Source organism: Ochotona princeps, chromosome 2, assembly GCF_030435755.1.
Source record: "Ochotona princeps isolate mOchPri1 chromosome 2, mOchPri1.hap1, whole genome shotgun sequence".
In the NCBI taxonomy this organism is placed as follows: Eukaryota; Metazoa; Chordata; class Mammalia; order Lagomorpha; family Ochotonidae; genus Ochotona; species Ochotona princeps.
Window position 1 is genome coordinate 120,525,573 of NC_080833.1, and position 13,727 is coordinate 120,539,299.

Below are 13,727 nucleotides of genomic sequence, written 5' to 3' on the forward strand. Positions count from 1 at the left end.
GGAGTGTTGATACTTCAACACACAGTGTCTTGGGACTTCACAGCAGGTGCGTGTCTTCTGCCTTTGGTGCAGAAGAACACACCCCACAGGCATTCTTTGCTTTCTCTTCCATAATACTGTGGTTTCTTCCAATGCCCAGGGCTCAACAAATTGCCTAACACTTAGGAGATGCTCAAATAAGTGTTCTCTGGCAGCCAATGAATTGCTGCAGAGAATGTAAGCTTTCTAATTGAATGTGAGCTCTAGAACCCTTGAATGGGCTTTATAGTCAAAGACAGCCAGTATGAACACCTGTCGTGCGCAGGCAGCATTTAGCATAGAGGTTAAAACTCCTGCTAAGATGCCAGGGCCTGCAGATTCCAGCTTCCTGCTCTTGTGGATCCTGGGAGGCAGTGGTGACGGTTCAAGGACTTGAGTTCCTGCCTCCTGTATTTGAGAGTGGATTGAGTCCCTGGCCCCAACTTCAGGCCAGATCAGAACAATCCCCACCACTACAGACAATTATGGAGTAAATTAGCCCGGTGGGAGTGCTGTGTGTGGGTGCGCGCGCGCGCGCACGCACGCACGCCCATCAAATTTTAAAAGAAAGCAAATACGAAAGAATACATCTCAATGATTGTTGCTAGAAACTGCCCCCAAATGAAATAAGGAACCTAAAGGGTAGGGAAGCTGAGTCCACCTGAGGCCCCAGATGGAAAAGACAAGGTCATTTGGCCTCCCTGGGGGGACCGGGTGTGGAGCCCCAGCTTGAGGGCTTGATGATTGCTTGTAAATAATTAAGGTTTGTTAAGAAGATAATAAACTGTCTCTCGAGAGCCCAACGGAAAGTAATAGAAAGTAATACATCCGAGGAGGATAATGAAATGCTTGATGGAGCTGGCGGCTGGAGGCAGGCAAGGCACATTAGGGGAACCCTTGGGAAGCGGGTAGCCATGCCTCCACTTAGGAAAAGCCATTCACTCAGAGAAACCACGGAGATGCCGCCCGAGGCCAGAAGGGTCCCAGCTTCCCCGCATTTGCTGGTGAGAAAGCATGGGTCCCCAGGGAGAAGCAAGCAGGCCCCACAAGCAGAATGCTCTATCCCGAATCCCAGCAGCTCTGGGTGGGGGACAGCCCCTGCGGACTGGCCATCTGGCAGTGGAGAAGAAGGATGGCCCGGGCGGCAAGGGAGCTGGTTTAGAGCTCAATAAATGTTTGTTGGACACAGGTTTAGGAAGCCATAAAATTCCAATCAATTCAACGCATTTCAGCTGAAGTTCTAGCCGAGCGGCAAGGCCCTGGGGAAAGGAACACAGGCCTGCTCAGGTTCCCCCCTCCACCCCGCAAGTTCTCTGGGATGAACCAGCCCCTACTGCTGGCTGCCTCTGCTGAACCCATCAGGCCACATATGTCCCACACACTTGTCATCCTCACATGTGTGTGGGCTCCTCCCCGCACCAGAGAGCAAGCTCCTCCGAGTACGATTCTGTGTTGAACCCACAGGCTTCACACTCAAGGCCTGGGGGCTAAGAAGTCCTTGTATACGGCTTTTGGCCCAATCTCTGCCCAGGAAGGAGTTAGAGGTCATTCTCAGCCTGTGGACTAATTAAGTGTCAGCTTGCAGGGTGTGTGTGTGGGCAGGGGGCAGGGAGGGATGGAGTGTGAAGCGGAGGAAGAGAAGAAGGCCATGTGAAACCAGGAGGAGGGCCCGGCATATTGGTTAAAGTCCTCACCTTGAAAGTGCTGGGATCCCATATGGTCACCAGTTCTAATTCCAGCAGCCCTGCTTCCCATCCTGTGGCCTGGGAAAGCAGTGAAGGACAGCCCAAAGCCTTGGGACCCTGCACCTGTGTGGGAGACCCAGAAGAAGCTCCTGACTCCTGGCTTCGGATCAGCTCAGCTCTGGCTGTTGTGGCCACTTGGGGAGTAATCTTCCTCTCTGTCTCTCCTCCTCTGTGTATCCACCTTTCCAATAAAAATAATAAATTAAAAAAAAAACAGGAGGATAATTGAGTGGAAATCACTTATTGAGGAGGTGCAAGCTGACACAGTCCTCAGGGATTCAATTCACGGCATGTAATTTGCACATAGAATAAAGTAGGATGCAAAACTGTAATGCAACAGGATCCCGATTCTACACGGTTAGAGAGCAGAAAAGTCTAGGCAAAAACACACCCTTGGTGCGCAATTGGCATGATAGTGAAGCTGCTGCTTTGGCATTCACATGTCCCACCCCGGAGAGCCTGTGTCCAGACAGGGACTTCTCGTCCCATCCCGGAGAGCCTGCATTCAGGCAGGGACTTCGGGTCCCACCACAGAGAGCCTGCGTCCAGGCAGGGACCTGGCATCCCTTCACGGAGAGCCTCTGTCCAGGCAGGGACTTCTTGTCCCACCCCAGAGAGCCTGCGTTTCAGACAGGGACCTGGCGTCCCACCCAAGAAAGCCTGCATCCAGACAGGGACCTGGAGTCCCACTCGAGCTTCCCACCTGTGTGCATCCCAAGAGGTGGCAGCTCACGAGGTAGGTACCAGGATGGAGCTGTGATTCCCGGCTTCAGTTGGGTCCAGCCCTGACTGCTGAACCTGTCCATGGAAGAGCTTTCTCGCTGCCTGTGTAGCACTGTCTCCATCTCTTTGCCTTTCAAAGGAACTGAAAATAAGTGAATGAAAAATTTAAAAATATCAAAAAATACAGAGCTAATGATGGCTAGCTCTGGGCTCAGGCGTTGTGGGACAGTTGTTCTCTGCTAACTGCAAAGCCACGTAGGAGGAACAGAGGTGAAGACAGTATGGGCAAACTGCTTCGTCCAGGATCTCACCAAACACAGCGAGAAGAGAAACCTGAGACCACAGGGCAAAAAGGATCTGGAAAACTTTTGTTTAGTCCCCATTTTAGGTGAAGAAAGAAATACTGGGCCAGGTGTTGTGGCATAGTACATTAAGCCTCTGCCTGTAGTATCCGTAACCCATGTGGGTACTGCTTTAAGCTTCAGCCGCTCCACTTTCAATCCAGCTTCCTACACATGGCCTGGGAAAGCAGGGGAAGCTGACCCCTGTCCTGGGAGCCCTGCACCTATTTGAGAGACCCAGAGTAAGTTCCTGGCTTTTCTTGACCCAGGCCCTGCCATTGTGGCCATTTGGGAAGTGAACCAGCAGATGGGAGATGTGTGTGTGTGTGTGTGGTCTCTGTAACTCTGCCTTTAAAGTAAAAATAAAGAAATATTTTAAGAAAAAAATTTTAAAAGTCAGAATTATAGAAAGGAAAGACAGAGAAAGATCTTCCGTCCTCTGGTTTTACTCCCCAAGTGGCCACAACAGCCAGAGCTGAGCTGATCCAAAGCCAGGAGTCAGGAGCTTCTTCTGGGTCTCCCACACAGGTGCAGGGTCCCAAGGCTTTGGGCTGTCCTCCACTGCTTTCCCAGGCCACAAGCATGGAGGTGGATAGAAAGTGGAGCAGCCGGGACATGAACCGGCGCCCATATGGATTCCCGACAGCTGCAAGGCGAGGTTTTAGCCACTAGGCTACCATGTTGGGCCGAAAGTTAAAACAAAACAAAACAAAACCACCACAGATATTCTTGGTTGTCTTGGTTGGGGCCGTAGGCCTTCAAGAAGGAGCTCTTGGAAGGGAATACACTGGAAGTAAAGGAGAAACCGGCAGGAGCAAGGCCTCAGCCTGAGGGTACAGACCAGGAGGGGAGAGCTCAGCCCAGGAGGAGGCCACCCTGGCTCACTGTGAACGTCACCATCCTCCAGAGGCCACGGAGGACGGGCAGGTGCCCCACAGTCAGCTCCCGGTCAACTTTGTGATGGCGCTAACCGAAGCGTCCTCGCCACGCTCCGCCCACAGCCCGCCCAGGTGTTTATGGCATCCTTGATTTACCAAGGCAAGAAAAGGAGGAAGTGGACCAAAGGTCACTGAGGAGCAGAGGGGGAGGCACCTCAGGAAGGAAGCAGGAGCCGAGCGGGCGGTTGGCGCTATGGGCAGAGATGGAGACAAGCAGGGCAGGCAGTCAGCGCTGCCTTTGGGGGCTGTGCTGGAGACACCACACTTTACCTCCAAGCCCCGCTGTCTCAGTACTGAACCCTACAGCCAGTGGTGGCTCAAAGCTCCTGCCGCGTGCAGGTTGTGACTGTCCTGCAACCTCCCCAGGCAGTCCCCTGGGTCCATCACATATGGGGAAGGGCTGAAGGACCAGGTGAACTTAGGTGAGTGGAACTGGAGAGAAGCAGGCAGTCTGAAGAAAGAGGAAAAGCAAACTAGGCAGGAAGACCCAGGGGAGAGCAAGCCTGCTGAGCTCCTCAAGGCCAGGGGCTCGCTCCCCATCAGCCCGCCAGCAAATGTGCCCCCAGCCTGGTGCCAGGCTCCGGGGCAGACAATGGCAGGTGGAGAGGAGGCAGTGCCTGCTCCCACAGTGGCCAGTCGCTAGGGTGAGTCTTAAACATAAACCATTGTGGTAAACAAATGTTACTCATGCTTGTGCAAGGTGATATCAGAGGATGGGAAAAGCAGAGGTTGTCCCGGGAAGCTCCACAGAAAAAGAGCCTGGTGGGCTGGGGAAGAGACGGGCATTGTGCAGTGGCCAGGTTGCGGGAAGGTAAAACATGTTTTAGAATCAGGAAACAGGCAACAAGGGGTGTCTGGGAGATGTGCAAGACCCCAGGGTGATATCTTTAGCCTTCCACTGTCCCTCCCGTAGAGGAACCCTAGGAACCAAGCCATGTGGCTGTGTCCACACCTGAGAGACCATGACCTCAAGAGGCTGGGAAGCAGAGAAAAATGAGCAGATGTAGCAAATGTTGGAGAGTTGAGATCATCAAGGCATAGATGACCTGAGTTTCTAAAGGAAGAAGGAATAGCTCAAGAGAGGGCCATTTCAACATGTGGTCCCGACACTCTCTGGGCCCCTTCTTGTAAATAGGGAGGAGTCATGCCTACTCCTTGAGTTGAGGCCTGTGACTGCTTCACCAGCTGAGGATGGTAGAAGCAGCACTGGCAGCATCTACCTGCTTCTTTCTTAGGTGTTGGCTGTTTGACCCCGGCCACCACGCTGGGAGGAAACCTGGGCTTCCTTAGGGGGAGGCCGCAGACACAGCAACCAGAGTCAGCACCAGCTTTGCAGCTACCAAACGTGTCATCTTAGAATCGCACCATCCAGACCCATAAGCCATCCCGGCTGATGCTGCATGGAGCAAGGGGAAGTGGTCTCTGCCAAGCCCCAGCTGAACCGTAGGACTGAGAGCAAAGGAAATGATTATTGCTCTTAGTGACCGAATTTGAGGATGGCTTATTCCATGGCAGATGGAATAGATGTTTCTGGCTTTCCTTCCTGTGTGGCACACGTGCCATTTCTTTAGAGGGAGATCACTGCCAAGGGGACAAAGATCACAAGTCTCATTGTCTGCGTGAGTGTCTGCAGTGTTCTGAACTATCCAAGAATCGTGGGACCTGTGAGACTCTAGGTAAAGAGAGAGATCAAGTTGAATCAGCAGCGAGTGGACAGGTGTAGATGGATGGAGCTGGAAGCAGGGCCAGAACTGGACCTGCAGAGCTCTGAGGCTGCATGACAGGGCAGGGGCAAGGGCCAAGGCCAGCCCTGGAGGAGGAGGGCAACTCGAGGAGGCAGCACGGCAACCAACAGAGCAGTCTCCAGGAGGCGGGAGCGCTTACTCAAGCCATCAAAGTGGGATCCTGCCAGGAGCGCAAACAGGTGCTGTACCAAGTGCCCTGGTGCCCAGCTACAGGGACAGCAGTGTGAGTGCTGAGTTAGCAAGCAGGCCTGGGAAGGGACTCTAGAGGGCAGAGCAAAGTTGAGGTTCACAATTGTGCCCCAGGTCCTCCCCAGAGGCTTCTCGCACAGCACCAGGGCCTGTAACATCACCACGTGGGAGCTCATTGAAGAGGCAACTCCTGGGCCCACCACCACCTACCTGGGACCCACCAAATCAGTCTGTACTTGGACAAGCACCCCAGGACCTTGGTATGCACACTCAAGTGTGAGAACATTGCCTGCTGAGTCATCAGCAAATCAGAGGCTGGATGGGAACGCTCAGAGAAACTGTGCAGGGTTCCAGGGGCGACCCTTCTCCTCAAGCTCCATTCTTTAACTCACAACCCAGAGCTGGTGTGCTAGCTCAACAGGCTAGTCCTCACCTTGCAGTGCCAGCATCCCATATAGATACCGGTTTGTGTCCCAGATACTCCACTTCCCATCCAGCTCCCTGCTTATGGCCTGGGAAAGCAGCAGAAGATGGCCCCAAAGCCTTGGGACCCTGCACTCATGTAGGAAACCTGGAGGAGGCTCCTGACTCCTGGCTTCAGCTCTGGCTCTTGGGCCATTTGGAGAGTGAGCCAGTGAACGGAAAACCTATCTTGCTCTGTCTCTCCTTCTCTCTGTAAATCTGCCTTTCCAATTAAAATAAATAAATCTTTAAAAAAAAAAAAGGAAAATTCACCTTTTCCTCACCCTAACCCCTTTCGTAGGCATCAGGTGGGTGGCACTTTAAAAAAACAAAACCAGAGGAGCCCAGATCCCGCTCCCTGTGGGCTATGATTCAGAAGGTATGGGATGCGGACACCCAGCATCTCTCCTTTTACTATTAAGCAGACTGTGCTGAGCCCTCAGCTGTCCTCAGCTGTCGGCCCCTCCCTTTACACACGCCTGTCTCACACTGATCTTTTGCGACATCCGCTGCCCTCTGGCGCTGGGGCCTGCCTGGGCCTTGGGAATCCTGATGGTGTCTCTGATAGACAGACAGCATGCTTTGCCTCCAGCACATGAGAGCCTTCCCCGCACCGATTTCTCACCTGTGCTTAGGCACCAGCAGGGGTGCTTAGACCCCAGACAAGGGCCAGGTTACCTGTCGTGTGGGCGCATGGGCAGGGTGACATCACCCTGGCTCTGGCCTGAGTCCTGTACTCTTGGGGTCAAGATGAGTGGACAGAAGACTATTCCCTTATCTGACCCTCATCAGATGTACGCGTCCAAGACTCAGCCGAGGAAGTTGCAGCAAATGGTCCGGGCCACAGCACAGAGCATAGACACTTGAGTGATATGCCATTCTGACAGGCTACACCACCAGAGACCTCCCCCAAAACGTGCGCGGGCCCCCAGGACTATGGTGCTGCAGAAGGGGTGTGCCATACCTCTAACGAGACAACAGGGAAGAATTCTAACATAGCTTAGCTGCTATCAAAAAGTCATCACGGGGGGGCGGCGTGGCCTAGCGGCTAAAGTCCTCGCCTTGAAAGCCCAGGGATCCCATATGGGCGCCGGTTCTAATCCTGGCAGCTCCACTTCCCATCCAGCTCCCTGCTTGTGGCCTGGGAAAGCAGTCGAGGACGGCCCAAAGCTTTGGGACCCTGTACCAGCGTAGGAGACCCGGAAGAGGTTCCTGGCTCTTGGCTTCGGATCAGCACGCACCGGCCCGTTGCGGCTCACTTGGGGAATGAATCATCAGATGGAGGATCTTCCTCTCTGTCTCTCCTCCTCTCTGTATATCCGGCTTTCCAATAATAATAAATCTTAAAAAAAAAAAAAAGTCATCACGGACCGAGCAACTGGGGGTGTACTGAGATCTTTGTTTTAGAGGAGAATGCTACTTTTTTCCTTTAGTGTTGCATTTTGTCACAATGGACCCCTTTCTCTGTGGCTGTAGGAAGTGTGTGTGTGTGTGTGTGTGTGTGTGTTTTAGAGAGAGAGAGAGAGAGAGAACTTGAGATGAAGCCACCAGTGGCCCCAGCCAGAGCCCTCAGTGGGATTCCCCAGACTAAAAGAGCCTTGTGCACAAATTGGAGTATTTTCTTTGGGAGCAACCTGGCACATGGTGGCTTTGGCAGGGGGAAAACTTTGAGCTCATCCCCCATTACCTCAGACTCCCTTTCCTGGCAAGTACCTGCCAGATCAGAGCACTCACATCCTCATCCATCAAAGTCCAGTGACAGCCTCAGCCCCTACACTCTCCTGTACTCAGAGAGTAACAGCTGCAGAACACCTGGCAGTTACCAAGTGTGTCATGTGTGCCCAGCACTGTTCTGAGAGTTTTACCCTGCATGCATTCAGCCAGCCTCCGTGTCATCCTGTGTAAAACACAGCGTGCATTTTGTACAATGAAAGTTGCCCTCTCCATTTCACAGAGTAGAAAACTGAGGTTTTGCAAGATGAAGCAATGTGCCCACACGGCAGTCAGCTAAGGGCGGACTGGGGCTGGCATCAGCCCCCTGGTGCACCTGTGGTGGCAGAGGCATATCAAGGGGGCAGGGGGGAGGGCAACACCTCCCAGGCAGACAGGTGCACAGGCGCGTGTCACTTGACTTGCTGCAAAGCATCTGCATGTGATGATACAGGCTGTCGGACTGGTTTTCAGTTCCCCAGCGTAGCGACCTGTGACACTTCCATACGACCTCACACGATAGTTTCTGCGACCCTGAACCCTGAGGAGTCCTAGGCGTGTTCTCTCCAGCCCAGTGTCTCCCTGCCTGACAATCACTGGGCACAGTTTAGGTGGATAAAGGGAAAGCCAGTAGATCCTGTAGAACTCAGTTCAAGTTTCACCTCTTCTGGGAAACTTTCCAGGGTTTCCTTAGCTGCTCTCTGGGCTTCTCACATCTGTGAAGGAGTAAGTGATGCCCCTGTGGTCACGCTGAGGCAGGATGGGGAGGGCTGCCTGGTGGGTCTCAGGCAGGATGGCTATTTCAACACCCTCCACCCCAGGTGCTGGCTTTGTCCTGATGCCTTGAGGCCGCCACCCAGGCGGGCTTCCCCTGCTCTGAGTTCTAACCCCTTTTCCCCAAGTGTAAGGCATGCAGGAAGTGAAGGTCATGGGCAGGCTGGGAGGGGCAGAGGCGGCAGCAGGGGCAGCCCCAAGGCGCACTGTCCCGAAAACAGGCCTAGAAACTGGTTCTGCCACCCCAAGTTCACCCAGGGGTCACCCTTCTTTGCAGGAAGGACCAGACCACCCCAGAGCAGAGGCTACCCTCCATGCTGAGCTGGGTCAGCTCTGTGCGAGTTCGTCTCCTAAGACAAAATGACAGCTTTTTCTTTGTGCCTGGGCTGCAGCCAGACCCTGAATGCAGGTGTGTGGGTGGTGGAAAGTCTTTCGGCCAGATTCTCTCGGGTCTTGAAGCACTCTCCCAGCCTGAGCTCCCCCTGACTGTAGCTATTCCAGGACCCCATTGCTGTGGCACCCCCATGTCTATGTGCTCAGTAGAGAGAGTGGATGAAGGGATGAACCAGTCAGGCTGATGAGAAGCCTCTGCCCTGAGCCACAGGAACCTCCTGGCAGCGGCTGTCCCAGGCTGCCCCAGTTGGCCCTTCCCAGCCCAATCTCCCAACCCTTCGGCCCAACCCCTACCCCAGCACGGGGCTGCCTGCCACTCACAGGTCCTAAGATCAGAATTTTCAATTATTTTTTCTTTCTTTTAATTTTATTTGAAAAGCAGAGCAAGACAAAGAGAAAGGGTGGGAGGAAGGGAAAAAGGAAGGGAGGGAGGGAGAGAAAGAGAAAGCAAGAGAGAGAGCGGGAAACAGAAACAGAAATCTCCTATGGGCTGGTTCATGTCTTCAAATGCCCACATTAGCTGGATCTGAACGAGCCCCAAACCAGGAGCTGAGAATCCAATACGAGTTTCCCATATGGGGGCAGAGAGCCAACTCTCTGAGCCCTCCGGAATAGGCATCAGCAGGAAGCCAGAATCAGAAATGGAGCTGAGGTGCCAACCCAGGCTCTCCAAGTGCGTGCCCAGGGATCCCTTAACTGCTAGGCCAAATGCCTGCCCCACAGCTGGGTGTTGAGACACGGGGCAGGAGAGAGAGCCTAGGCCTGGGTCTCCCTCCCCAGGCTACGGGCCAGGCCGACCTCGGCTGACCAGGGTGTGTTACAGGGTAAGCTCCAAGCCAGAGCCTCCTAGGGGCGCCTGGGTTTCCTGCTTTAACTCATTATATCCTCAGTATTGCCGAGTCCCGGAAACCCACAGCAGTTTCTGAAGGTCAAGCTAACGGCCAAATATGTAGAACTAAAGGTATTCCTGAGCTTCCCTCTGCCCCCCCACACCCCCACCCCCTGCCGCTTCTCTCCATTCCAATCCCTTCCTGGGTCCAGGCACCCTAAAGCCAAGACTTGGGCTTGCTCTCAGAGGCTCCAAGGGCCTCCATGGGGCTGTTAGCACCTGCTCTGGATTCCCCCTATTGTTTGATTTCTCTCAGAAGGGTTTCCCATTTCTCGGAGTTTCCATAGTGGCCAAGGGGCATCAGTCTTTGGAAAGGAATTTTCTGGTGTTTTCTGAAGAGTTGGAGTCTTCCCTTGCTTTGCGAGAGATGTTGGGTCAGGTGGCTTGCTTCTCTGCCCCGGTTGCCCTGTGTGTGATGCTCACAGAAGCGCTGGTGCTCAGGCAACGGTTAAAACCCCGGAGAGTGAAAGTAGCCAGCCCATGTCCTGGATTTTCAGGACGATCCTAATTTCAAATGCCTTGGCCCCACTTGGGCCTCACCCCATACAACTATGAATTCTTCACGCCAGCAACGGGTCAGGGTTTGCTTTACTGATTTTCTGCCTAGGGGCACTGGCTGGGAAGTGCTGCCTGAACCACAGAGCGTGACCGTGCCCAGTGGGAACATGACTGGGAAGCCGAGGTGACTGTAGGAGCCTCTCTCTCTCTCTCTTTGCCCTGGACCCTGTGTCCTACCCTGCCTTGGACCCCAGACAGGAACGGGCTCACTGACCTGCACAGAGCATCCACAGCACAGGCCGCATCCTCCCTGCCATGCTTGCTCCCTCCACCGCCCACACGTCGCCACGCACCAGCAGGAACTGCACAGAGCTGGGCTGACTGCTCACAGCTCCAGCTGCCCTCTGGCCAGGCCCAGCCTCAGATACCTGTAGTTCTCTTCCTGCCCTCTCTGCCTAGCCTGGCCCACACGCCCCACCCCTCAGGCAGACTGGCAGGTGAGCTCACCTGTGGGGCTGGGTGCACACGTTCCTCCTCCTCCCCCAGAAAGCCCAGGAAGAGGCTCCTCGGGCTTTTCTGTTACCCTGTCTCCTCCCTGTCTTTCTTCTATTTAGTAGGTGTCCAAAGTCCCGGGCTTCCCCACCAAGGTATGGGCCTCACCTGCAACCCCTAGGGATTGCTGTCTTGTAATAAAAAGGGAAATGAGCTCAGAGGCAGGGCTCTAGCATAGTAAAAGAAGGGTGGTGCCCACATTTGCAGGGACAACACGCCTTAGGATCTGTTCCTTTGCTCCATTCTTCTCCTGCAGGCCCCAGTCCACCCCACAGTAGAGAAACAGTCATAAAGAGAGCAGGAGGGGCCTGTCCTCAGGGTTTAGGATCTGCTGGGAAAGCAGTGTGGACTCAGGTAAATGAAGGCGATAATCTTGCAGAGTGTAACCGCTCTGTCTCGTGTCTCCTGGACTGTTGAGCTGTCCTGAAACTTCCTCTATTCCCAGCAGACAGACCGGGATACTGGCCATCCAACTTGAGAGAACAATGCTGTCAGGAGCATAACACTCCAGGAGCAACCACCGGTGCCAGTCCTTCCATTTATACTCTCCAGATTGATACATAAATGCATCATACATGAAAGCGCGCCACGCAGGCTGTGCTACAGCAAGGTTTTATTTCATTTTTACTTTTCACTGAGCAAAAGCCCACAGATAGTTTTCTATGGCAATGTGTAGAACAAAATCATCTTCTATATTTCTGGGTCTGGGTAGTTTGTTAACTCAGATTTTCATTAAGTTGTGGATCTTTAGCTTGTTGACTTCTAGCAGCTCTTTATATATTAGAAAAACCAATTTTTGCATCTGAGAAGTATTGCGATTTTTTTCCCAGTATTTTCTTTTTTGCATAATAATTTCAGAATTTCCTCAATCAATTATTTTATCAATCCCCTGTGGCTACTGGGTTTACTACATTTTATTCAGTCACATTTATTAGATTCTTTTATTGTATATTGTAATTCTCATCCCCAACATATAACAATACCTTTCCCAAGTTAGTTCTCCTAATAGACAGCCTTAATGTGTGTTGGGGTCCTAGCATTGATTCTATAAGACCTGATAAATGAAGTTAAGCTCCTGACATTAGCCTATAAGGTATCCTAGCATTTGTTTTTCAGTGTAGCCTACCTTCCAAAGTAATTCCGAAGAATTATGATTTATGCCTCAACCAAGCTAGAAATTTGTCTTTTCCCACTCAGAATTCACCCTTTCCCACCCAGAATTTTGTTTATGCACCCTCTTGTGTAATCTCTTTCCTTTCTCTGTTGGTTGTTATAATTTGACTTGTTTGTAAAAACCAGTTTAGTTGGAGCCAGCGTGGTGGCATAGTAAGCTAATCTTCCACCTACAAGTGCCAGAATCCCAAGTGGACACCAGTTCCTGTCCCAACTGCTCCACTTCCCATCCAGCTCCCTGTCCGTGGCCTGGAAAAGCAGCAGAGGATGGCCCAAAGCCCTGGGATTCTGTTCCCACATGGGAGACCTAGAAGAAGCTGTTGGCTCCTGGCTTCGGATCAGCTCAGCTCTGGCCATTGCAACCATTTGGGGAGTGACCTGGCAGATGGAAGATTTTTCTCTCTCTTGTTCTCTCTATAAATCTACCTTTCCAATAAATAAATCTTTTTTTTTAAGCCAGCTTAGTTGGAAGTTAGAAAATGGAATTAAAAGGTATGTTTCCTTTGCTGAAAAAAATGTAGAATGCATACACAGTTTCTTCTTACCATGCTGTTGTATGCAGAGGAGCCAGCACTGTGTCCCAGAGGAAGAAGTCACCGTTGGGACACTGCCATCCCATAGCAGAGGGCTGGTTTGGGTCCCAACAGTTCCCCTTCCAGTCCAACTCCCTGTTAATGTGCCCAGAAGATAGCAGGTGGTTGCCCAAGTGCTTGGGCCCTTACCACCCATGGAGGATGCCAGGCTGGAGCTCCCGGCTCTGGATTTCAACCTGGTCCAGACCAGGCTAGATGGAAAATCTCCATCTTTCTCTTACCCCTCTCCCTCTGTTTCTCCCTCTCTCGCTCACTCTGCCTTTTCAATAAATGGAGTCTTGAAATATATATATATATTTATATATATTTATATATATATATATATATATATATATATATATATATATATATATATATATATATATTGGGGGGGGCCTGGCGCAATAGTGTAGTGGTTAAAGTCCCCACCTTGCACGCCCGGGATCCAATATGGTCGCCGGTTCATGTCCTGGTGGCCCTGCTTCCCAACCAGCTCCCTGCCTGTGGCCTGGGAAAGCAGTCGAGGACAGCCCAAAGCCTTGAGACCCTGCACCCATATGGGGAGACCTGGACGAGCTCCTGACTCCTGGCTTCGGATCAGCTCAGCTCTGGCTGTTGTGGTCACTTGGGGAGTGAATCATCAGACAGAAGATCTTCCTCTCTGTCTCTCCTCCTCTGTGTATATCCGCCTTTCAATAAAAAAGGCCCCTCGTGTGTCAGCATTCTTTCTTTACGAGTTCTTTGGTCACAGGGCTATCTCCTTTTTGAAACTCACACAGCTCTCAGACATCTTTTACGACCCTAACTCCATTCTATCTTGTGCTTGAGTTATTTTAGGTCTGTGTCTCATTCCTCCTAATAAACTGTGATCTCATTCATTCATTTGGCTGATTTCTAATGATACTGTGTGCTGGGCATTGTGCCACCTAACTAAGAAGAAAGACAATTTTAAGCTATGAGTCGTACTAACTTCGCTCATGTATGGGGCCTGATGCTTTGTGTACA

General features: G+C 52.1%; 1 protein-coding gene across 1 annotated transcript in view; it reads right to left on the minus strand.

Moving 5' to 3' along the window:
• GPA33 (glycoprotein A33) overlaps window positions 1-10,884 on the minus strand; it is a 31,202-nt gene extending 20,318 nt beyond the window's left edge. The window contains exon 1 of the mRNA XM_058660582.1: window positions 10,700-10,884. Coding sequence (XP_058516565.1) covers window positions 10,700-10,742 — 43 coding nt within the window. The 5' untranslated portion in view covers window positions 10,743-10,884. The remainder of the gene's footprint in view (window positions 1-10,699) is intronic.
• Between the last annotated feature and the right edge of the window lie 2,843 nt (window positions 10,885-13,727).